This window comes from Hemitrygon akajei, chromosome 14 (genome assembly GCF_048418815.1).
Source record: "Hemitrygon akajei chromosome 14, sHemAka1.3, whole genome shotgun sequence".
NCBI lineage: Eukaryota > Metazoa > Chordata > Chondrichthyes > Myliobatiformes > Dasyatidae > Hemitrygon > Hemitrygon akajei.
Genome location: NC_133137.1, coordinates 22548343 through 22573316, shown reverse-complemented (window position 1 = coordinate 22573316; position 24974 = coordinate 22548343). Strand labels below are relative to the sequence as shown.

At 42.7% G+C, this 24974-nt stretch overlaps 1 protein-coding gene across 9 annotated transcripts in view; it reads right to left on the bottom strand.

The window, feature by feature from the left end:
* cux2b (cut-like homeobox 2b) overlaps window positions 1-24974 on the bottom strand; it is a 381872-nt gene that overhangs the window by 45992 nt on the left and 310906 nt on the right. For all 9 annotated transcript variants that reach the window (XM_073065643.1, XM_073065644.1, XM_073065649.1 and 6 more), the window contains 4 exons: window positions 21798-21989; window positions 19957-20015; window positions 18226-18274; window positions 17893-17995 (listed from right to left, as the gene is read on the bottom strand). In XM_073065643.1, coding sequence (XP_072921744.1) covers window positions 17893-17995; window positions 18226-18274; window positions 19957-20015; window positions 21798-21989 — 403 coding nt within the window. The remainder of the gene's footprint in view (window positions 1-17892; window positions 17996-18225; window positions 18275-19956; window positions 20016-21797; window positions 21990-24974) is intronic.

The following is a 24974-nucleotide window of genomic DNA, read 5'->3' as shown; positions in this document are numbered from 1 at the left end:
CAAATGAAAGTTCTCTTGTTGGGGCAACTCCCATGTGTTGCCACTACAGGTAAAGGAGCTTGTCTGTCAGCAGCAGGTCAGGTACTCTGGCACACGCCAGGCATAATACTCCACTCGTTTAACTCCAGAAAATGGAGATTTCGGTACGACTAACTCTCTGAGACATGCTGATGGGAAGAGCTCCCTTCTAGAAGAGCAAACTCAAAATGTACTGGCCCTTTTGTGAAGAACTCTGAAAATCCTAAATGATACTGATCGATTGTCTTTATTACAACTTGAATTGGAACCCAAAAATCCACCAGCTAAAATCACTGCTCCATCCCTGCAAGAATGCCGAGACCGTATGGGGAAAGGTCGAGCGAGCTGGGGCTTTTTTCATTGGAGAGGTTTAGAGGGGTACGGTAATAAGTGGCATGAATAGAGTGGACAGCAAGAGACTTTCTTCCAGGATGCAAATGGATAATACAAGGAAGTATAACTTTAAGGTGTTTGGGGGATGGGTTCTTTTCTTAGACAGAGAGTGATGGGGCAAAGAGTGTGCTGTCTGGGGTGGTGGTGAAGGCAGATACATTAGGAACACTTAAGAGAATCCTAGATGTGCACATGGATGAAAGAAAAATGGAGGACGATGTGCGAAGAAAGGGTTAGATTGATCTTAGAATAGGTTAAGGTCTTGGCACAAAAACCATGAGCTGAACAGCCTGTACTAAGCTGTAGTGTTCTACGTACAACCCGATTCCAGCTGCGGACGCTTGTCTACGGTGTGAAAAATAGAGGTCCCGTTGGAAGCTCAGGGAAGAGAAACGCTGCTTTATTCTCAAGTGGTGCCTAGGAATTTTGTGGGGATGATATAAAGCAGAAATTCTAACAAATAGTTACAGTACCTTTAAAGTCATCAGGAGATAAGCTGCATTGTGGCACCATCTTCCTAAGCAATTATTAGTCTCCGAAAGGCAAAAAAAAATTCCTAGTTGCTCGCAAGCATTTCCAGTGGAATAGTCACGTGATGTCACTTTGGCGTCAAGGAAGCGTAGAAGGGCAGCACAGTAACGTGGCAGATAGCGCAATACTTCAAAGCTATACGGGTTAGTAAGTTGTGGGCAGGTTATGTTGGTGCCAGAGGCACGGCGACAATTGCGGGCTGCCCCCAGCACATCCTCGGACTTTGTCGTTTATTGATGTAAATGACACACTTCACCAAATGCTTCAATGCATACTCGACAAGTAAAACTAATCCCTCAACCCTAAACCTTTTGGAGCAGACTACTGGCAGTGGGTAAATGGGATACAAGAGAATGCACAAAGAGTTAGTCTAGATTTGACAGGCCAAATGGCCTTCTTGCATGCCATAACAAAACACAAGATCAGAATCCAATGCAGCTCCAACAATATAAAGTCACTTTTGAACTTCAAACTTTCTTACTCTTCCACAATTCATGAGCCTGAAGGCTCCCTCCCAGCATCATCTGAAGGGATCTTGATCTACCAACAGGTTTTTAAAAATATATAATCTACTTATTAATTTATTGGTTGATTGAAAAACAGGGCGAAACAGGCCTTTCCAGCCCCAGGAGCCACACTGCCCAGGAGCCCCTGGATTTAATCCTAGCCTAATTAGAATCAGGTTTATTATCACCGCATGTGTCGTGAAATTTGTTTACTTAACAGCGGTAGTTCAATGCAATACATAATGTAGAAGATGAAAAAAGATAATAATGATAAATAAATAAATAAATCAATTACAGTATACATACATTGAATGGATGAAAAGCCGTGCAAAAAACAGAAACAATATATATTTAAAAAAAGTGAGGTAGTGTTCATGGGTTCAAAGTCCATTTAGGAATTGGATGGGGGCAGAGGGGAAGAAGCTGTTGAGTGTGTGCCTTCAGGCTTCTGTATCTCCTACCTGATGGTAACAGTGAGAAAAGGGCTGGAGGTCCTTAATAATGGACGCTAATCACGGGACAATTTACAATGCCTAATTAACCTACCAACTGGTAGGTCTTCAGAATGTGGGAGGAAACCCACGTGGTCACGGGGAGAATGTACAAACCTCCCTACAGCCAGTGGCGGGAATTGAACCTGGGCCGCCTGTACTGTAAAACGCTACTGCATCACCTCAAACACGGGATTATTTTTTTCTAGCCACTGGTATAGCTCTCCTCTGTCGGTCTCACGTTTTAGTGGTCAGACTTGTATAACTAGTGCCAGAGTACTTTTTGTTTTGTTAGTTCAAATGTTTGTCCAGATACAGGTGACCCAGCCGGCCTCAAAATGGAATAATACTGAAAATGGGGCTACTGGAAGAAGGATGAGGAGATTGGGATGAAAGGATTCCCAGCATTTCTGGAATGTATCACTGAAGTGCAGATGTCCCAACACTAGAACAGGCAGAGAATAGAGGGTTATAGTAGATTTGTAGAAGATTGATTTAGTTTTGATCAGTATCATGGGCAGCATAGACACCATGGGCCAAAGGTTTGGCTCCTGTGCTATACTATATTTTCAGGCACCATCTCCTGAAATTGACTTCACCAAAGATTTTGACTCTGAGATCTGCTGATCTCAAAGCAGGGCAGTGTGGCCCTTGTCACCGGCTGTCAAAATAGCCATGGCTAATGCTTTGGATTCCTTGCTCCATCTGAGCGGCGGATGACGATGAGGTGCTTCAGAGGTGGCAGTGAATTGCTGCTTAAGGGAGCTCCCAAAATCCTCTCCATCGCAGACATTCACTGTGAACCAAGGAAAGGAAGAGACAACCAAGGAAGAGAAACAGGTACATCAAGAAGAAAAGGAAAGAAAGAATGCAACTGATATCTCCTTTCTTCCTGCTCCTGTCAGAAACAAATAATTCAAGTAGGGACAGTGATCTTGCCCAAAATTCACCAGCATTAACCCTTCTTATATTCCACGTGGTACTAATGACCTCATTATCAGACTGTTCTTTCTCTAGTAGACACAAAATGGCATCAGGAAATGCAGTTTATGTGAAATTATGTATTAAATCATATTACTCAACAAACATACCAACTACCCTGTGCTTTGTCCTTTTACCTTTGGCTCTCCTGGAGCTTCTGGGATCTGCTTCGCTTGTGCCTGCACAGGATGCTGGAGGTCTGTCCAGGTACAAGCTGGCTCTAGATCTGAGCACGACCGAGACGCAACGCCACCCAGAGCTCTGGCAGAGGAAGAGGAAGTGGAAAGAGAAGGTAGGTGGGAGAGTTTGCACAAAGCCCTGCGTGCCTCTGCTAATTTTCTGCTGGGTTTTGTGGTGCAGTAGCATTTGGGTGTATGCACACACTGACCTGCTAATAGGAGTGTAGGAGCTGGGTTAATATCTCAGTTCAAAAACTCTGCATTGGCTTATGCCGACTCTAACGAAGACTCATTGATACGATGGCTTTTCTTTCCAAGATGCTGTCTGACTGCTGAACATCTCCAGTATTTATTCCAAAATTTCCAACATCTCCAGTTCGTTTATTTTTATTTTTAACCTTCTCTATTGCCTGACTTCAAAATCCTCAGCAGGAGTGTGCAACTTTGAGCAGGTTCTTGTGTGAATCTCTTCCTTGCCCAGGACCTTGTTTTCACACCACCAGGTGAGAACAATCTCCTGTCCTTGACGTCTCACATGTACAGGTCAGAAACTCGGCTCTGCTTCTTCATTAACCTTCTCCTCTTCTGAACAGCTTGGATATCTGATGTGAAAGAGCCTCAGGGACTTGCATGGGCTGAGGAGAGGAAGAAAGGAGCATCCTTACACCAATTGGAACCTCTCACCAAGAGACCAAGGCACGAGCACGAAAGGAAGATCAGACCCATCGATTGCAGCCTGCGTGGAAAGGCTCAGTGAAGTCCCAGTGGGGTTATCCCTTTCCTGCGAGTTTAAACATGTTTGTCCAATTCTTGAGCAGCCTGCTGTTACGCACCATTATCTCCTAGCACGAAAAGGGATAGCACCAACAAATGCTGCACGTCAGGTGGCATGAGATCAGAGTTAAGAGTCTGAGGTTTGCAATTGTGCTGTATACAAAAGGATGAAGTAAATCAGTATATAAAGCTGGGTAATAGTAGTTAGTGGTAGGCAAGTGAAGTTAGCGATTGTAGATCATCAAGCAGATGTGGCCACAGTACTTGTCTGATACAGGATAAGGTACTAATGGAAGCAGTTACTAACCTTGACAATTTATATGAAGTTTCCATCTTCTTTTAGGCATACCCCCTACACTTGCTGGAGAATAGCCTTCATTTGCTATTTTCTCAGCTCCTGTCTAGAGGTCAATCTAATGCTTGATGCAGATACCGCAACACCACCGGTCAGTGTTTGTGCATTCAGCAACTGCTTGAAGAACCTCCACCGTGACACATTTCTTAAAAAAGCAATTCCAACCACTTTTTGGAGCTCAGAGCTATCTCCCATTCAAGATATCCAGCGATGTCTTTAAGAAGCAATAGATCACTCATCACACATGAATCTGAAAATGTGGCGAATTGCTAGGCAACCAATGTTCCTTGTAATGACCAATGTTTGCAAAAATCTTGTGCTGTGCAGTTTTTTGGCCCAGCGACAATAACATTTCTTCAATAAAAACAGTATAAATAAGCCAGTTCTAAAATCTGCAGACAAGTCATCGCAAACTCCTTGTTGTCAACACCGCCCGCATCTGAAACCGGAAAAGGAAATCTTATCGTGTATGATCGTGAAATATACTTAACATGCCAGTGAGGTAGAGGGTGACAACCCTTTGTGCGCAATTTAAATTCCTGTGTGTGCTAGTAGCAAAAGATGTGTGCGCATGTGTACACTTTAAAGGGAACATTGCCAGCAAGCCCCAGTTTAATCCTAGCCTAATCACTGGACAATTTACAGTGACTAATTAACCTACCAACGGGTATGTCTTTGGACTGTGGAAGGAAACTGGAGTACCCGGAGGAAACCCACGCAGTCACAGGGGGAGCATACAAACTCCATACAGGCAGCAGTGGGAATCGAACCCAGGTCTCCTGATCTGTAAAGTGATGTACCAACCATCGTGTTGTTTGATTCTTGGATCATTAAAAAGAACTGCAACTGAACTAAAATATACAGTGATATGTTAATCAATGCAAATTTATTTTGATATTTCTAGTTGCTGAACAGTTTCTTCAACAACTTGGCTTTCAAAAATGTTTTCAATAAATTTAAATGTGAGAACAGCTATTTTGTTTTCAAAGTTAACGTGGAGAATAAAGACAAACACTTCAGCAAAAATTTATTTTCATTACAGACCCAAGCACAATTCCACTCCAAGTTCAAAGTAAATTTATTATTAAAGTACATATATGTCCTTGGGACAAAAATTGTGCTTTGAAATCTGTTGGCGTTGATTCCGCATGGACAAAGCATGAAGCCACTTATGGCAGAAACCCAAAGGAGGTGTAAGGTACTCCTTCCCTCTGCTAGCCTGCAGGTCACGCTTGGGCAAGGTGTAGCATCTGCTTAGCCCCCCCAGTCAGTCACATGAGCCATGGGAGCTGGTGGTGGATGGTCGTATGAGCAGCCGGTGCAGATCACAAGTCCCGGTTATGCGACCACTGACGCCAGGCAGACAATCTCTGAAGTGTATTGATAATGGCTGGGGTCACCTGTCTCATCAAGACACTGGCTAGAAGGAGGCAATGGCAAAACACTTTTGTAGAAAAATTTGCTGAGAACGATCATAGAAGTGGGACCATGATCACGTGACGTGGCGCATAATGATGATGACGACTTATATGCTACCCCGAGACTCATTTTCTTGTAGGCATTCACAGTAGATACAAAGAAACACAATGGAATCCGTGAAGAACTACACACAACCAATGCGCAAAAGATGATAAACTATGCAAATACAAAAAGATAAACAAAATAACAACAATACTAATAATACACAACAATATCTATGTAAATCCCCAGAAAGCCACAATACTAAACACCACTAGAATAGTGCAAAAGTTCCTAGCGATTGAGAAACGAGCGTGCTTGGCTATGCCTGTACCTCAGGTTTTACCAGCTTGATCTGAGAACAAAAAATTCTAAAATAAAAATATTAATAATAATAAATAATATTGAGAACACGAGTTGGACTCATTGGAAGTGAGTCCGTAGATTGTAGAATCAGTTCAGAGTGAAGTTACCCTCTCTCTGTCAGTAGCCTCTTTATGAAGGGTGCCAAGCAAAGTGGTGGAAACAGAGATTGATCCGATTTCTAAATATAAAATCTTCACATCATATTTACGTGAAACGCTAGATGGCTAATTTAGTGAATCTAAGTGATTCTGTATCATCTGCACTTTCATGTATTGTGTGTGTGTGTGTGTGTGTGTGTGTGTGTGTGTGTGTGTATGTGTGTGTCTGTGTGTCTGTGTGTATGTGTCTGTGTGTGTGTGTGTGTGCGTGTGTGTGTCACGACTAATAAAAGAAGAAACATAGTTCTGGATTTAAATGATTAAGCAACTTCCCGGAGGAATACCATTACATCAAAAACTCCTTCACATCACTGAAACATTAATTGTATTCCAAAGTAGCATATATCTACATCCCTGGACACACACTGCTGCTTCTTTCTGCTAAACTACTTGCCATACATCTCAGATTTCAAAAAAAAAATTAGCCTAGAATGGAAGTTATTACTGTTGTACACTTAAGCCTCAGCATCTTAATTTGTTTATTTTCTTTATGGCTCGTGGTAAAACTCCCACTGCATAAATATCTCTCTCTCTGTCTTGAAAAATAACCAACTGGTTAATGTGTTTGAAATGGGAGATTTCAATGCTGGATACACACGCCAGCCCTTTCTGTACATTAGACATGCTGTTTCAAATAATGAATTGCATGTTATATTAATTAGGTTTTGATTTACTTTACATTTGAAGATTATTTTGATTTGTAAATGCTTTCCTCTAGATCTGATGTACTACAAATGCCTGTTGGGCAGGAAGATAGTCAAAGAACATACTGGATGGAAATAGTAACGTTACAAAAAGTGCTTGTATGAGCAACTGTCACTATAAAGGGTGAATGTGTCCATTATCTACAATAATTAAAATAATAAATAACATAATAACAGTAGACCACTCAGCCTCTCTAGCTACTGATCCAACCATTCAATAAGATCATGCCTGATCCAATTAACCTTGCATATATTTAATAGCTTTGCCTCCACAGCATTCTGGGATTGTGAATTTCAGAAATTCGCAACCTCAGAAAAAATTCCTCCACATAAGACCATATGATATAGGAGCAGAAATAAGCCATCTGGCCCAACGTGTCTGCTACGCTATTTCATTGCGGCTGATCTAATTTTCTTCTCATACCCAATCTCCTGTTTTCTCCCCATATCCCTTCATGCCCCGACCGATCAAGAATCTATCAACCTCTGCCTTAAATATACATAAAGACTTGGCCACCACAGATGCCTGCCTGTGATAGAGTTCCACAGATTTATCACCATCTGGCTAAAGAAATTCCTCCTTATCACCATTCTGAAATGATGCCCCTCTATTCTGAGGCTGTGTGCTCTGATCTTAGACTCTCCCACCATAAGCAACATCCCTTCCACATCCACTCTATCATCCTTTCACCATTCAATAGGCTTCAATTAGGTCACCCCCCATTCTTCTGAATTCTAGTGAATACAGAGCCATCAAACGCTCTTTATATGACAAGCCATTCAACCCTGGAATAATTTTCATGAACCTCCTTTGAACCCTCTTCAATTTCAGCACATTATTTCTAAGATAAGAGGCCCAAAACAGTTCACAATACTCCAAGTGAGGCCTCACCAGTGCTTTATAAAGTCTCAACATAACATTCTTGCTTTTATACTCTAGTCCTCTTGAAATGAATGCTAACATCACATTTGCCTTCCTCACCACACATTAACCTTTAGGAAATCCTACACAAGGACACCCAAGTCCTTTTGCGCCTCAGTTTTTTTGTATTTACTCTCCATTTAGAAAATAGTCAACCCTTTAATTTCTTCCACCGAAGTGTATGACTGTATACTTCCCCACACTGTATTCCACCTACCACTTCTTTGCCCATTCTCCTAATCTGACTGTTCTCCTGTAGCCTCCCTATTTCCACAAACCAGACTGCACGCCACCTATCTTCATATCACGCCACCTATCTTCATATCACCTGCAAACTTTGCAGCAAAGCCATCAATTCCATCCCCAAATCACTGACATATAATGTTAAAAGAATTGGTCCCAACATTGATCCCCATGGTCACTGGCAGCCAACCAGAAAAGGCTCCCTTTGTTCCCAGTCTTTGCCTCCTGCTGATCAGCCACTGCTTTTTCCATGCTAGAATCATTCTGTTATACCACGGGCTTGTAGCTTGTTAAGTAGCCTCAAATCCAAGTACACAACATCAACTGATTCTCCTTTGTCTATCCTGCTTGTTATTTCTTCAAAGAATTCCAAAAGATCTTCCTTGAGATTTTCCTCACCGTGGCTTAATTTATCATCTGCCTCCAAGTGCCCTGAGACTCATCCTTTATAATTGACTCCATCATCATCTTAAGCACTGAGGTCAGACTAACAGGCCTATAGTTTCCTTTCTTCTGGAACCATTCCAGAATATAGTGATTCTTGAAAGGTCATTACTAATGCCTCCACAATCTCTTCAGCCACCTCTTTCAGAACCTTGGGGTGTACACCATCTGGTCCAGGTGACTTATCTACCTTCAGACCTTTCAGTTTCCCAAGAACTTTCTCTCTACTAGTTCCTTAACTCTAGCCACAATGATTCTCCCTCTTGGAATCCAGCATCAACTTTATTTTCCCAATCTAACTGCATTTTGAAATACTATATAACCATCTAACAATTACAGCACGGAAACAGGCCATCTCGGCCCTTCTAGTCCATGCCAAACGCTTACTCTCACATGACTAATACCCCATGACTATTGTAACATTGCCCTTTTGGCATACATTTTCTATTTCCCATTGTAACTTCACACACTTCATGACCCCTGACACCAGGAGCTTCCACAAAGAAGACTGATGTAAAATACTTATTCAGTTCATCTACTATTTCATTGTCCCCCATTACTGCCTATTCAACATTGTTTTCCAGCAGTCCAATATCCACTCTTGCCTCTATTTTACACTTTAGGTATCTGAAGAAACTTTTGGTATCCTCTTTAATATTATTAGCTAGCTTTCTTTTGTATTCTAACTTTACCTTCTTAATGACTTCTTTAGTTGCCTTCTGTTGGTTTTAAAAAGCTTCCCATTCCCCCAACCTCCCACGAATTTTCGCTCTATTCTATGCCTTCTCTTTGGCTTTTATGTTGGCTTTGACTTCTCTTGTTAGCCACGGTTGTGTCATCTTGCCTTGAGAAATCTTCTTTCTCTTTGGGATGTATATATCCCGTGCCTTCTGAATTGCTTCTAGAAATTCCAGCCATTGCTGCTCTGCCGTCATTCCTGCCAGGGTTCTTTTCCAAGCAATTTTGGCCAAACTCCCCTCTCATGCCTTTACTCTACTGTAGTACTGATCCATCTAACTCTACCTTCTCCTTCTCAAATTTCAGGGTGAATTCGATCATATTATGATCACTCTCCCCCGAGGGTTCTTTTACCTTAAGCTCTTTAATCAATTCTGGTTCATTGCATAAAGCCCAGTCCAGAATAGTTGATCCCCAGTGGGCTCAACCATGAGCTGTTATAAAAAGTCATTTCGTAGGCACTCTAGAAATTCCCCCTCCTGGAATCCAGCACCATCCTGATTTTCCCAATCTACCTGCATTTTGAAATACCCATGATTATTGTAACATTGCCCTTTTGGCATGCATTCTCTATCCCCTGTTGTAATTTGTAGACCAAATCCTTACTACTGTTTTGGGGTCAGTATACAACTTCCATCAGTGTCCTTTTACCCTTGCAGTTCCTTAGCTCTACCACAATGATTCAACACCTTCCCACCCTACGTCACCTCTAATGATTTGATTTCATTGTTTACCAACAGAACAATGCCTCCCCCTCGGCCTTCTTGCCTGTCCTTTCAATACAATGTATTGTACATTGGACAATAACCTCCCATATATAATCTTCTTTCAGTCATGATTCAGTGATGTCTATATCATACATGGTCAGACCCCACTTGGAGTACTGTATTCAGTTCCGGTCGCCTCACTACAAGTAGGATGTGGAAACCATAGAAAGGGTGCAGAGATTTACAAGGATGCTGCCTGGATTGGCGAGCATGCCTTATGAGAATAGGTTGAGTGAACTCAGCCTTATTTACTTGGAGCAGTGGAGGATGAGAGGTACACCTGATAGAGGTGTACAAGATGATGAGAGGCATTGATCATGTGGATAAACAGAGGCTTTTTCCCAGGGCTGAAATGGCTAGCACAAGAGGGCAGTTTTAAGGTGCTTGGAAGTAGGTACAGAGATGTCAGGGGTAAGTTATTTTTAATACAGAGAGTGGTGAGTGTGTGGAATGGGCTGCTGACAATGGTGGTGGAGGCAGATACGATAGGGTCTTTTAAGAGACTCCTGGACAGGTATTTGGAGCTCAGAAAAATAGGGGCTATGGGTAACCATAGGTAATTTCTCAGGAAAGGACACGTTCGGCACAACTTAGTGGGCCGAAGGGCCTATATTGTGCTGTAGGTTTTCTATGTTTCTATACATACCAATCTGCAACTGTGCTACAAGTTCACCTACCTTATTCCCTACAGTGTGTGCATTCAAATACAATAACTTCAATCGCCTATTCACCCTTCACCTGTGTTTACATCAACACGGAATGGTGTAAGAACTCTGTGCTGGTTTCCAGACACTGCTCATCGTTGGTGGAGTTTGTGGCTGTTCGATGCAGACCATTTTATTTGCCACGGGAATTCACCTCTGTCCTTATACTCGGTGTCTACATTCCCCCCAGCGCTAATGCTAAGGAAGTGCTCTGTGAACTGTACGGGGCTATTAGCGAACTGCAGAACGCACACCCTGATGGACTATTTATTGTCGCCGGTGATTTTAACCACGCGAACCTTAAGTCAGTGCTCCCCAAATTCCATCAGTATGTGGACTTTGCAACGAGGGGGGAGAACGCATTGGACCTGGTTTACACAAACATCCCCAACACGTACCGGGCAGAGCACCGCCCCCACCTCGGTTACTCAGACCACATCTCTGTTATGCTAATCCCAGCATACAGACCGCTCGTCAGGCACTCCAGACCAGTTCAGAAGCCGGTGAAAACCTGGCCAGCAGGAGCCATCTCTGCTCTTCAAGACTGCTTTGAGAACACTGACTGGCACATGTTCAGGGAGGCTGCAACCGATGGCGACTCTACCAACTTAGAGGAGTACACGGCATCAGTGACCAGCTACATCAGCAAGTGCATTGATGATGTTACTCTGTCCAAGACCATCACTATACGTGCCAACCAGAAGCCGTGGATGACCGCAGAGGTGCGTACGCTGCTGAGGTCCCGCGACTCCGCCTTCAGAGCAGGCGACAAGGCAGCTTTAACAACAGCAAGGGCCAAACTGTCCCGAGCCATTAGAGGGGCAAAGCGTGCACACGCTCAGCTAATCCACAGTTACTTCCAGGACAGCGGCGACACGTGGCGCATGTGGAAGGGCATCCAGGACATCACCAATTACAAGACAACATCACCTGACTGTGCAGGTGATGCCTCCCTCCCAAATGCGCTGAATAACTTCTACGCCCGGTTTGAGGCAGAAAATGACGTGGCGGTGAGGAAGTCCACCCCTCCTGCGAATGACCAGGTGCTGTGTCTCTCCGTGGCCAACGTGAGAAGAACCCTGTGCAGGGTCAACCCACGGAAGGCTGCTGGACCAGACAACATCCCTGGTAGAGTGCTCAGAGGATGTGCAGACCAGCTAGCAGATGTTCTCACTGACATCTTCAACATCTCCCTGAGCAGCGCCACCGTTCCAACGTGCTTGAAGGCCGCCACCATCGTCCCCGTGCCGAAGAAGTCTTCAGTGTCCTGCCTCAATGACTACTGTCCTGTTGCACTTACATCCATCATCATGAAGTGTTTCGAGAGGCTCGTCATGAGGCATATCAAGACCCTGCTGCCCCCCTCACTGGACCCCCTGCAGTTTGCATACCGTCCCAACTGCTCAACAGATGACGCCATTGCCACCACCCTCCACCTGGCCCTAACTCACCTGGACAAAAAAGACACATACGTTCGGATGCTGTTCATAGACTTCAGTTCAACATTCAACACAATCATCCCTCAGAAACTGATTGGAAAGCTGAGCCTACTGGGCCTGAACACCTCCCTCTGCAACTGGATCCTAGACTTCCTGACTGGGAGATCTCAGTCAGTCCGGATCGGGAGCAGCATCTCCAACACCATCACTCTGAGCAGGGGGGCTCCCCAGGGCTGCGTGCTCAGTCCACTGCTGTTCACTCTGCTGACCCACGACTGTGCTGCAACACACAGCTCGAACCATATCATCAAGTTCGCCAATGACATGACCGTGGTGGGTCTCATCAGCAAGAACGACGAGTCAGCTTACAGAGAGGAGGTGCAGCGGCCAACAACCTGTCTCTTAATGTGAACAAAACAAAAGAGATGTTTGTTGACTTCAGGAGGGCACGGAGCGACCACTCCCCGCTAAACATTGACGGCTCCTCGGTAGAGATCGTAAAGAGCACCAAATTTCTTGGTGTTCATCTGGTGGAGAATTTCACCTGGTCCCTCAACATCAGCTCCATAGCAAAGAAAGCCCAGCAGCATCTCTACTTTTTGTGAAGGCTGAGGGAAGTCCATCTCCCACCCCCCATCCTCATCACATTCTACAGGGGTTGTATTGAGAGCATCCTGAGCAGCTGCATCACTGCCTGGTTTGGAAATTGCACCATCTCGGATCGCAAGACCCTGCAGCGGATAGTGAGGTCAGCTGAGAAGATCATCGGGGTCTCTCTTCCTGCCATCACGGACATTTACACTACACGCTGCATCCGCAAAGGAAACAGCATTATGAAGGACCCCATGCACCCCTCATACAATCTCTTCTCCCTCCTGCCATCTGGGAAAAGGCTCCGAAACATTCGGGCTCTCACGACCAGACTATGTAACAGTTTCTTCCCCCAAGCTATCAGACTCCTCAATACCCGAAGCCTGGACTGACACCTTGCCCTACTGTCCTGTTTATTATTTATTGTAATGCCTGCACTGTTTTTGTGCACTTTATGCAGTCCAGTGTAGGTCTATAGTCTAGTATAGCTTTCTCTGTGTTTTTTTTTTACGTAGCTCAGTCTAGTCTTTGTACTGTGTCATGTAACACCATGGTCCTGAAAAACGTTGTCTCATTTTTACTATGCACTGTACCAGCAGTTATGGTCGAAATGACAATAAAAGTTGACTTGACTTGACTTGATTTTGTCCGCCTTTCACATTGCAACTCATCCTGCTGACTGCACTGTCAACAACCTCTTCTCACTACACATTGTCTCTGTTTGCAAACCAGCTACCTCATCTTCATCCGCCTTCTCTACGACACCTTGCATGAAACATACGAAGCTCTTTTGATGTAGAAATACTCTTTGCTCTCTTCTCGCTGCTGCCATCAGGTAGAAGGTACAAGAGCCTCAGGACTCACACCACAAAGTTCAACCCCTCAACCGTCAGGCTCTTGAACAAAAGGGGATAACTGCACTCATTCTAATTCTGGTGTTCCCACAACCAATAGTCTCACTTTTTAAAGACTGTTTTGTTATTACATGCTCATTATTTATTGCTATTGATTTATATTTGCATTTGCACAGTTTGTAGTCCATTGATCAGGCTTACAGTTATGATTCTATAGATTTGCGAAGTAAGCCTGCAGAAAAAGAATCTCAGGGCTGTATGTAGTGACATGCATGTACTCTGATAATAAATCTTACTTTGAACTCAGGGCACTAGTCACACCTTGCTCAACCTTTTGATTTCTAACTTTTTCTGAGGTCTTACCAGCAGCTGTCTCCACAACCTCTCCACCAACTATCCTGGCACTCTGGTTCCCACCCCCCTGCAACTCGTTGTCACCTTCTTCAACAGATGATCCCCTTGTTCTGAAAGAATGCTCCTTTTTCCAGGTTTCCCTCCAGGAAAAACAGTCTCTCGGTATTCACCCTTTCAACCCACCTGTTTCTGCGAGATTCTCTTTCATGGTTCTGTAATCCAATGAATAACCTCCTCAACCTTTCTCCAATCTGTACATCAACGTTTTACCTCAGGAATTAGTCACCCAGTGAACCTTTTCTGCACAGCCTCCTATGCTAGTGCATCTTTCATTTAATATTAAACCAAAACTCCACATAGTACAGTGTAGTGCAGGAGGGGTGACTTGATAAGAGATGATAAGGGGCATAGTTAGATAGATGATTTTCAGGCGATTGGAGGAGAGAAGAAGGGGCTCATCAGAGGCACTTTTTTCTTTTACAGAGTGGTGGGAACGTGGAACACTAGCCAGGGCTGGTGGTAGAAGCAGACACATTAGGAACATTTCCGAGACTCTAAGATCTGCACACAGATGAATGAAAAGTGGAGAGCTATGTGGGAGGGAAACAGAAGATTGATTTTGAAGTAGGTTAAAGGGTTGACAGGTTGGCAGAACATTGTGGACCAAAGGGCCCATACAGCTATGTTCTAAGTACCCAAGATGCAGTCGCACTAGACCCTGTAAATTTGCATCAAAATTTCTCCACTTCTATTTTCCATACTTCTTGTAATAAAACCAACACTCCATCAGCTTTTCCTTCTTACTTGCTGTCTCTTTTTGAGTTTCAGGTACTAGAAACAAACCCGATTTCTAATTCCAAGGGGATTTAAAATCTAACTTCTTGCAATGTTTACAGACACAGGCAGCACTCGGACGTGGGCGGCAAAACAGCGAAGCAGGAGTAGCACGATAGCGTCGCCATTAACGCCGGTGCTTTCCAGCAGCAATTACCATCATGCACTGCCACCTATGTGGGTTTCCTCCAGGTGCTCTGGGTTCCTCCCACGCCACAGAGACGCGTGGTTACGGTTAGTGAGTTGGTGCTGGAAACGTGGCGTCACCTGCACCATCCTCACTGATTTGACACAAACAACACTTTCCTCTGCATGCTTCAATGTACGCGTGATTAATAAAGCTAATCTTCAAATGTTTCCACCATTTCCTGTTTTTAGGAGACGTTTTGATGTCCTAGGGACAAATATCTTTCTTCTTATTCAAGTTGAGATGGATAGTAAACAAGAGGGTGAACTTTTAAAGCAGAGAATGCAGAGTTGAGGTTGCAATCAATCAGGCATAATCTTGTTAAATGGTGGAGCTGATTTGAGCCAGGCAACCCACTTCACTTACCGCTAATTCATTCATCTGCATGCTTGTACATTTCCATATGTTGGAAACCACTCACTTTTTAAAATAATATTTCTTATATAAGATCTGTACACTTTAACAAACTCAGGTATTTTTCACACTCACTGGCAGAAAACGGTATAGCAGCTAAACTAACGATTTATCACCTTTCTCATTTTTCATTGGCTAAGTATTAGCACGTTACCCGCGTGATTTAATTGTTTTAGTTATGTAGACTAATAATTAATTCATCACCATCTAAGGAATTTTCTTTACCTTATCTATAAAAGTGATATATTTTTCAGAAGTCTTTATTCCTTTGAATTACACCCTTTAGCATCAATTCCCCTGTTAGCATTGTTTCTCAGTTGTTTATTTAGTTTACTTAGTATTTGTACGCTCGTTTGTACTTGAAAATAAACAGAAAGTTTGGAGTTAAGATTGCTCACTATTTTTGACTTCCGGAAGGACCCCAAAGATCAGAAATTAAACAGAGATCTGACACGTTTGAATGTTCAGTTCTTTGATACCCTCTATTCACAGTACCAAGATGTTCTTTCACTTGATAATATCGTAAGAAATGGGGTTCTCAATGAAGATGAAAATCACATGATATTAGTCAACAGTTGTCAGACAATTTTAGGGATTGAGCTTGAGGGGCAGATGCCTGTAAGGAGTTTGTATGTCCTCCCCGTGACTGTGTGGGTTTCCTCCCACAGGCCAAAGACATACCAGTTGGTAGGTTAATGGGTCATTGTAAATTGTCCTATGATTAGGCTAGGGTTAAATCAGGGGTTGCTAGGTGACACGGCTCAAAGGGCCTGTTCCACGCTGTATCTCAATAAAGTGATGGAGAGCATTTTTAACATGGAAACAAAATAATGAAGTTAAACAGAAACAAAATGTCAGATGAAGGAAATAGTGGAAGGCCTAGAAAGGTCAGACAGAGTAGAGGAGGCATTCAGGTAAAAAACACCAAATTTTCAAATTACAGGAACTGAACGCTGGAGGGACTCGGCAGGTCAGGCAGCATTTAGGGAAATCAACGAACAGTTGACATTTCGGGCCGAGACGCATCTACATGACTGAAAGGGAAGGGGGATGACGCTAGTATAAAAATGTGAGGGGAGGGGAAGGAGGATAGCTAGAAGGTGGGTGGGGAAAGTAAAGGGCTGGAGAAGGATTCTGATGGGAGTGCCGAGCATGGGAGAAAGGGAAGAAGAAGGGGCACCAGGGGCAGGTTATAGACAGGGGAGGAGAAGACACCAGACACCAGAGTAGGGAAGGGAGAGGGAAGAACTTGAAGTTAAAATCAACGTTCATGCCATCAGATTGGATCTACCTAAATGGAATATGAGGTGTTGCTCCTCCACCCTGAGAGTGACTTCATCAAGCAAAAGAGGAGGCCATGGAGCAACATGTCAGAATAGGAATGGGGACAGGAGTTAAAATGTTTGGCCACTGGGAAATTCTGCTTTTGGAGGATGGAGCGGAGGTACTCGACAAAGCGGTCCCCAAACTTACGTTTGGGTCTCACCAATGTAGAGGAGGCCACATCGGGAGCACCGGATACAATAGACAACTACAACAAATTTGCAGATGAAGCACTTGCGGTCTACTAAACCCCGTACACCTTTGGAATGAAGAACCCAGAGGAAACCCACGAAGTCGCAGGGAGAATGTACAAACTCCTCACAGGCAGCTGGGGGAATCGAACCCATGTTGCTGGCACTGTAACAGCACTGGCCTAACAACCATGCTGCACTGCCTAAAGTTCAAAGTAAATTTTATTATCAAAATACATGCACTCCTGGGATTCACTTCGTGGGCATACTCAACAAATCTATAAAAATAATAATTATAACAGTATCTATGAAAGACCGCCCAACTATATATTGAAACCAATCTTGTTTTTAACTCTTACACCTAAGACTTGGTACAAAATCAGTAATGAGGAGGTATTGCACCTTCACGATTGTTTTACTTCTGGTAGGACAGGCGTCAACATGAACATCAAAAAAGAGCTGGCCTTGTTCTGATTAACATTCCTCATCAGTCAAAACCACCCAAATGTTACTTTGCATTTGTAGATGTGTAGGGAGAGTTGAAAGGAGCGTGGGGAGAATATAATAGGGTCACGAAAGGGTTAGTATAAAGAAACGGCGACCGTTCATCCTTGGATGGTGCCTGACCCGCTGAGTTCCTCCAGGATTTTGTGTGTGCTGCTTTGGATTTCCAGCATCTACAGAACTTCTTGTGTTTGGTACAAAGAGAAGCTCGATAGACAGTCAGTACAGACTCAATGGGCCAAACATCCTGCTTCTCTGCTCCATGACTCAGTATCTCACAACATCCAAATGCTTAGAAATGGAGAAGGGTTCCTTGACAATTACATCCAGAACAAGAATTAAACTAGCCCACCTTGTCTTATCCCACTTGACTCAGGAGAACAATTTACTTAGTATGTTTGGACTTCCATACATCCTTATCCAATTTGGCATGGAACATATTAAACTAAAGAACAGACTGCAATCTTACCCATCTCTGCATATGCATTTGGTTTCTCTTGTAAACATCTCTTCTCGGGTGCAAGGGTCATCTCTTTTTCTGGCAGATAGTTCTTGTTATCTTTTTTCCTATCCTGGGAAGCAGGAAATAATTATTCTTCAATCTGGTCATCACTTTGCACATCAAATGAGCTTAGCTGATTTCAATAGAATACCATTACAAAATTCCTTTGGGAAATGCATTCTGGCAACTCTTACTGAGTGGCTAATTATAATGAAATGATGGCAGGTGATTCAACATTAATATTGATGTTATGTTTAATCAGGTAAAAGGATGTAAATCACAAGAAAAGAGAATAGTTACCTGGGATGTCCAGCCATCAGCAGACACTGGGTTCACAGATTTGAAAACACTGTAAAGAGAATATACAATTAAATTCATGGGCCCTTGCAATTCTAATACGTTCTGAGCCTGCATCTTTCACAATTAATTTGACAGCATTTTTTTTAAGCTTTCCATATACAGAATCTCAAAGTTCAAAACCAAATACTGGATGAGTACATTAATTTTCCATGACTAACATTTGTTACACGTTGCAGGTGAGTTCTGTGACCTTATTTTGTGATGGTCAGCAGTGATGTTGGTCATTTGCAAGCTTTAAGGACAGGACACCAGCATCACCTGCTGGGATTTCAGGACCAGCGTCCTTCAGGTGGACAAGGAACCATCAAGAGCCGTGCTTGCATTGCTGATCGTCAACCATCACCCCGACAGAATAGGTAGCTAGTGCTCGAATTTTGAGGCAAGAAGGCATTACTTTCACAGAGGTCACAATAAAAAGGCCTTGTTCTCATTGCAACCATCAGGGAGGAGGTACAGAAGCATGAAGGCACACACTCAGTGATTCAGGAACAGCTTCTTCCTCAATACCATCTGATTTCGGAAAACCCACGAAAACTGTCCCACTACTTTTTTATTTCTATTTTTGCACTGCTTATGTGACCATTTAAAAATGTATGTGTGTATATATATATATATATATATATATATATATATATACATACATACATACATACACACACACACACACACATATACATATACACACATATATATACATATACATATATATATATACACACACACACTTACTGCAGTTCTTTTTTTTCTCTATTATATATTGCAAAGTATAGTTGCCACAAAGTCAGATTTCACAATGTATGCCAGTGATATTAAACCTGATTCTGATATGGAGACCATAGTAATGATTATCAAACCTTGCAGAAAGAGGAATATTTGTTCTGGCCAAACTATAAGGATCAAATATAATCATAATGAATATAGAGTTTATCTGTACTTAAGAATCTGGAGTCTTTCTGTAGTTATGTAACCATTGAGGTGTAATGATTCAGTTAGCATTGATTTAGTGTTAAGTTAAGTTATGTCATTGACTATCAAAAGGAAAATGATTCCTCTCTTAAACAAACATAATGAAAAGCTCCGAATGTTGGTAAGGGGTCACTGATCTGAAACTCTGACTCCGTTTCTCTCTTCTCAGATGCTGCTTGACATGCTGAATATTTTGCGTATTTGGTCTCTATGGATTAAATTGGATTCAAAATGCAAAAGTATCTTAAATCAACAAGATTTAACCTTTCCTCACCCACTTGGCTTCACCTAGCACCTTTTCGCTAGCCTCCTTCCCCTCCCCTCCTCTCCAGCTTTTTATTCTGACATCTACCCTCTTCATCCTGAAGTTGACAGCTGCCCCAAAAGGTCAACTGTCTATTTGTTTCCACAGATGCTGCCTGGCCTGCTGAGTTCTTCCAGCATTCTCTGTCCACTGACAAAAATCACATTAGGCATTTTTTTAAAAATTTAATTTTTGTTAAATACGTATGGCCCAATAAAGTGAGCAAGAATGTGAGCTACTAGTTCACGAGGCCACACTTCCGTTTATTGGTTCAACCAGAAAAGCTGTCATTTCTCCCAGTTTTAATCATGAGTTTAAAAACTTGCAACGTTTCTGTTGAAACCTTACCATCTTGGTTCTAATTAATTTTGTGGACAGCAGGCCGTTTGGAAAACACTTACCTTGATTCGGTTTTATGTTCTTCATGTTCCAATTGCGCACACAATTTCTTTTCTAACTTCTGGAGAAAAGGAGAGAGTAGCAGTTAAAAATTTATACAGTAGGTAACAATCAACACATGCTACAAACCTCTGGAAGTCTAAAGAAAGAAGCTAAGGTGGCAATATGGATAGAAAGGCGAACATGGCAAAAGAGCTTCTTGACTGTAACAATCAACTGAACAGGATACATGAGAAAAAGGATTATAGAAAAATTATATTGATTGAGATGGAGAAAGAACATTTCCTGAACCCTTCAGTGAGTTGTGGGATCGTGGTTGACAAAAAAAAACTACAAGACATCTTTATGACCCCTCAAGCCTTCCCTTTCATTCTGTGAAGTGATGGCATCTTGGTTTCTGGGTTTGGAAGAGGAGAAAAACGCTATTAAGCCTCCTGGCCCTTGGCCACACTGCAAAGTAAAATGACATCAAATCCCACCAATGGCACATACCCACAGACACCTGCTTCACTTCCTCTTGTCCACTGCAAGTCCAATTTCTACCCCCTGTTTTCCCTTTATTCCCGTGACACAAACCTAAATTAACCTGGGCCTTGAGATTCAGCACCTGAGCACCTGCAAACCTTCTGGGGAGGGTTCCATAGGCTCATGAATCTTTGAGAAAAGCCTGTACTTGGTGGGGTCCTTACTCTGTAGATATGTCCCACCACTTGCTAGCCTAAGGAAATAGCCTCTGAGCACCTAACTCTTCCATGAAGACCAGCCACAATTTGCATTTCACTCCATTATAATGACTTTGCTGCCCTCATTATTTCCTTCCCAGACGTGGTAGGCTTGCCCTCAACATCTCTCACGACATAGTGTTACGTCACACCGTGGCCATCTTACTAGCTACCAATTCTGTCGGTTTATTTCAAGTACGGATCCATGTTTTGCTAGATTTAATAGGAGCAGCTATTTCAAAATAAAATTTACAATTTCACAATAGCTCTCTCCTTGCCCTTCCGTGTTGTGAGGCTGAAAGTTAAACAAGTCCAGCCCAATTCCTCATGAGGTTAAGTTTTTCTTGCAATTGATTCAAGTATTAAAATACATAAAAACTGCAATGTTATGTTTCATGGATTCAAATGATACAGGATATATTGATAGCACTGAGGTAACTCAAAAGATGAGGTCCGTCACATTCAACAACTGCTTGCATGTTCTGGAAATACACTGGTGATAATCATTCAGACTGAAATAAACACCCAAATTTATTTACTTATTGATTGAGATATAGCATGGAGTAGGCCCTTCCGGTCGCGCCGCCCTGCAATCCCCTGATTTCATCCTAGCCTAATCACGAGACAATTTACAACGGCCAACTAACCTAACAAGTAACCTACCAGCCAATTAACCTTCAACCCACACCACCCAGCAGTCCCCCAATTTAATCCTAACCTAATCACGGGACAATTTACAATGACCAATTAACCTACCAACCAGACGGCCGTTGGGACTGTGGGAGGAAACCCACGCGGTCACAGGGAGAACGTACAAACTCCTTACAGGCAACGGTGGGAATTGAACCTGGTTCGCCTGTACTGTACAGCACAGTGCTGAACCACTACGCTACCGTGCTTCCCATTGGTTCACAGCAGCCAGTGATGCCGTTCACAAGAACAGATATTTTCCAGCCATTCTTTGAGAACAGGGGTTCTCAACCTTTTTTTTAATGCCATGGACCCCTACCATTAACTGAGGGACCTATGGACTGCAGGTTGGGAACCCCTGACTGAGAACTTCATTTAGGCTAGAAAGCTGTGTCAGAATATACAACGGTTTGCACTTGTCAATCGATCACCTCCACAGCTTCGGTTTTCAGAGCTAGCTGCTGCTCCAGCTCTGCAATCTGATTGGCTGAGCTCTCCTGGAGGTCATGGAATGCAGTCTGGAGGTGTTGAATCTCTTTCAGCAGTCGGATAATCTCTCGGTCTTTAGCAACCAATGCTGTTTCCAGTCTCGAACCAGGGCACATCAGAACATTTGCTTGATCCTGGATAGGAAAAGAAAGAATCCTTTAGCACCTTATACAGTGTTTTCCTCAGACTTCATTGGAAAACTATGGAACAACTGCAGATCCAAACTAGGAGTAACCTTACATATCTTTCCTACCCACCCAGCTAGCCCTCCCACCTCCCTTTTATCCTGGCGTCTTCCCCTCCTCACCATGGGTCCTGAAAAAAGGCCTCGGCCTGAAACATCGAATGTTTATTCATCTCCAGAGATGCTGTCTGATCTGCTGAGTTCCACAACCATTTTGTGCGTTTTGCTTTGGATTTCCAGCACCTACGGACTTCCTCATGTGCTTGTTCCTTAAAGTTTAATTTCACTACCATGAAGGTGAATACTTATGCAATGCAAGTTTATAGAGGGAAAAAAAATTGGATTTTTAAAAGTAAGTGAAATTAATGAAGAAACAACGTAGTAGGTTTATTGAATGTCAGGGTTAAGTTTAGAAACACCAGTCAAGGAATTTCATTGTTAAAGCAAACAGACATGCATTGTGTTAGGTAATTCAGCACCAGAGAAAAAGGCTTCGTTTTTTGAGAGTCAGCTTTTGCTTTTATTCCACAGGATGCTTTGATGTGAATGAAATGTGGTCATTGATACCAAACTGATACCACAGTCTATTATATTGCAAACATGATGTTTTAGAGTTTATACTGTAAATAAAATCAGCTTAGTTACAGGGCCATGCTAACTGGAATTTTAATGGCTATTTTTCCTTAGGAAGATGCAGAAACTTCAGGTCCAGCCGTCGATTCTCCGGACATTTTATAAATGCTTCTTTGACTCAGTATTAAACTACAACATCACGGCATGGTTCAGAGCAAATGAGCACTGTCAACCTCAGCCCACTCAACGGAATTGTCAGAATAAACGGCAAACTCATTGGCCAGGAACAAGAATCTCTCGGCAGCGTCCATCAGAGACGGACAAGAAAGAAACTCAACGAACAGTAGAGGACATTATGCATACACTACACTCTCTTGCCATCTGGACGCCGCTACAGGTCCCGGCCCATCAGCACCAGGACAGCCTTATCCAGTTTTGTGCCTTCCTCCAGTCACCTTCTCAACCCCCAGTTTTGAATATATAGTATGCAAAGCACCTTTGACAGTAAAAACAGTCAGTTTTAGTATGTGTATTTGTATTTTAAATTGCATGCATTAATTTTTAGTACTTATTATCCATTGTGAGTCTTTTATATCGTGTTTAACTATATGCAGTGTGGTGTTGTGTATCTAAGTTCTGTGATGTAGCCCTTACCACTGCACAAAGTTCCTCATGGAAAATAACGCGAATTGAACTGAATATGTTACTCGCACTTTTTTCCTCTTTTGGCCTGATGATGAATCCCAGTAAGGCAATCTATTATTTAGAGCACATGTACAGAGTTGCATTGGTTTTCAGCTGGATATTTAGTCTTGAAAAAAATACCATTGGCAAGTAACTTAGAGCCAAAGCACCACATTATTGCCTCAGCTTTTAAAAGACAGGCCACTTTGTGGATCTGTGATAATGGAGAGCTTAACCACGATCGTGTGCATTTCCTTTTCATGAGTTGCACAACGCCAGTTTTCCATTTCTCTGTAAATGTTTTGATAAAGCTTTGGTGCTGATACAAAAATGCCCCCAAAAATACTGAGCATTTAAATTTAGAACAACATCTTGCAAACATCACAAAAAAAGCAATGATACATGATAGAGAGAAAAAAAATCCAGCTGTAGCGCCTTAAGCACATGGGAAGTTCAAAGACCCAACAAAAGAAAAAGCTACTATTGTGTTTCAAATCACATTATTTAACTCAAATCAGATATATCAGATAACATGTTCCAGCTTCTGACATCTACCATCAAACAGATGATCTGGAAGAACAGTACTGGCCGACAAGATCAAGCCTGAGACAGCATGACCAAGGTCATTCGATTTTATCCGTGCTTCCTACAGTTGCCCCCTCCCCACTCCCCATTTTGTCATCTAATTGTTTCTTAAGTAATTTCTGGATTTCCATCTTTACTGCTGACCTACACTGATTTCCTACATCGGCTGCTTCCTTCCACAAGAGTTTTAGCCCTAAACCTGGCACTTACCTGCCTGTAGGGATTGAAGATTTCTAAATCTGCCATTTACCTGCTTGTAGGGTTTGAAGATTTTGGCAGTAGGTTGAGTTGTTGAGCGGGCTGTATACTTCAAACCCCTCCCGACACCCTTTTACAATTTTTGTATGCAGTATTGTACTGTATTGTAGATTCTTTACACACTTTTTGTTTCGAATAGTTTTACTTTTCTAAAGCTAAGCTTCCAATGCATGTGAGAGGAGTACTTGACCCCAAGCTGCACACTGGAGCACACCCACTCCAAGGACTCTCGATCTCACAAGTACCTGCCTCTTTCAGTGAGCAAAAATTCTCTTTCATTCAGTATTCAAGAGTCCACTGCTTTAAAGTTTAATTATCAGTTCTGCCTCAAGACACTTTGAAAGCCCTCCCAACCACTGAGCACATCTATCGGGAACGTTGCTGGGGTAAAGCAGCCGCCATCGTCAAAGATCCTCCCCACCCAGGCCATGCTCTTTTCTCGCTGCTGCCATCAGGAAGAAGGTACAGGAGCCTCGGGACTCGCACCACCAGGTTCAAGAACAGTTACTACCCCTCAACCATCAGGCTCTTGAACAAAAGAAGATAACTACACTCATTCTACTTCTGGTGTTCCCACAACTGATGGTCTAATTTTAAGGACTCTTTATCTTATTTCCTGCCCTCATTATTTCATGCTGTTTATTTATATTTGCATTTGCACAGATTGTCGTCCATTGATCCAGCTTACAGTTACGGTTTTGCTAAGTATGCCCGGCAGAAAAAGATTCCCAGGGCTGGATGTGGAGACGTGTATGCACTCTGATAATAAATTTTACTTTGGCCTTTTGTGCTTTTCAAAAATTTATCTCCTCAAGTTGGGCAGTCGGGCAGTGTC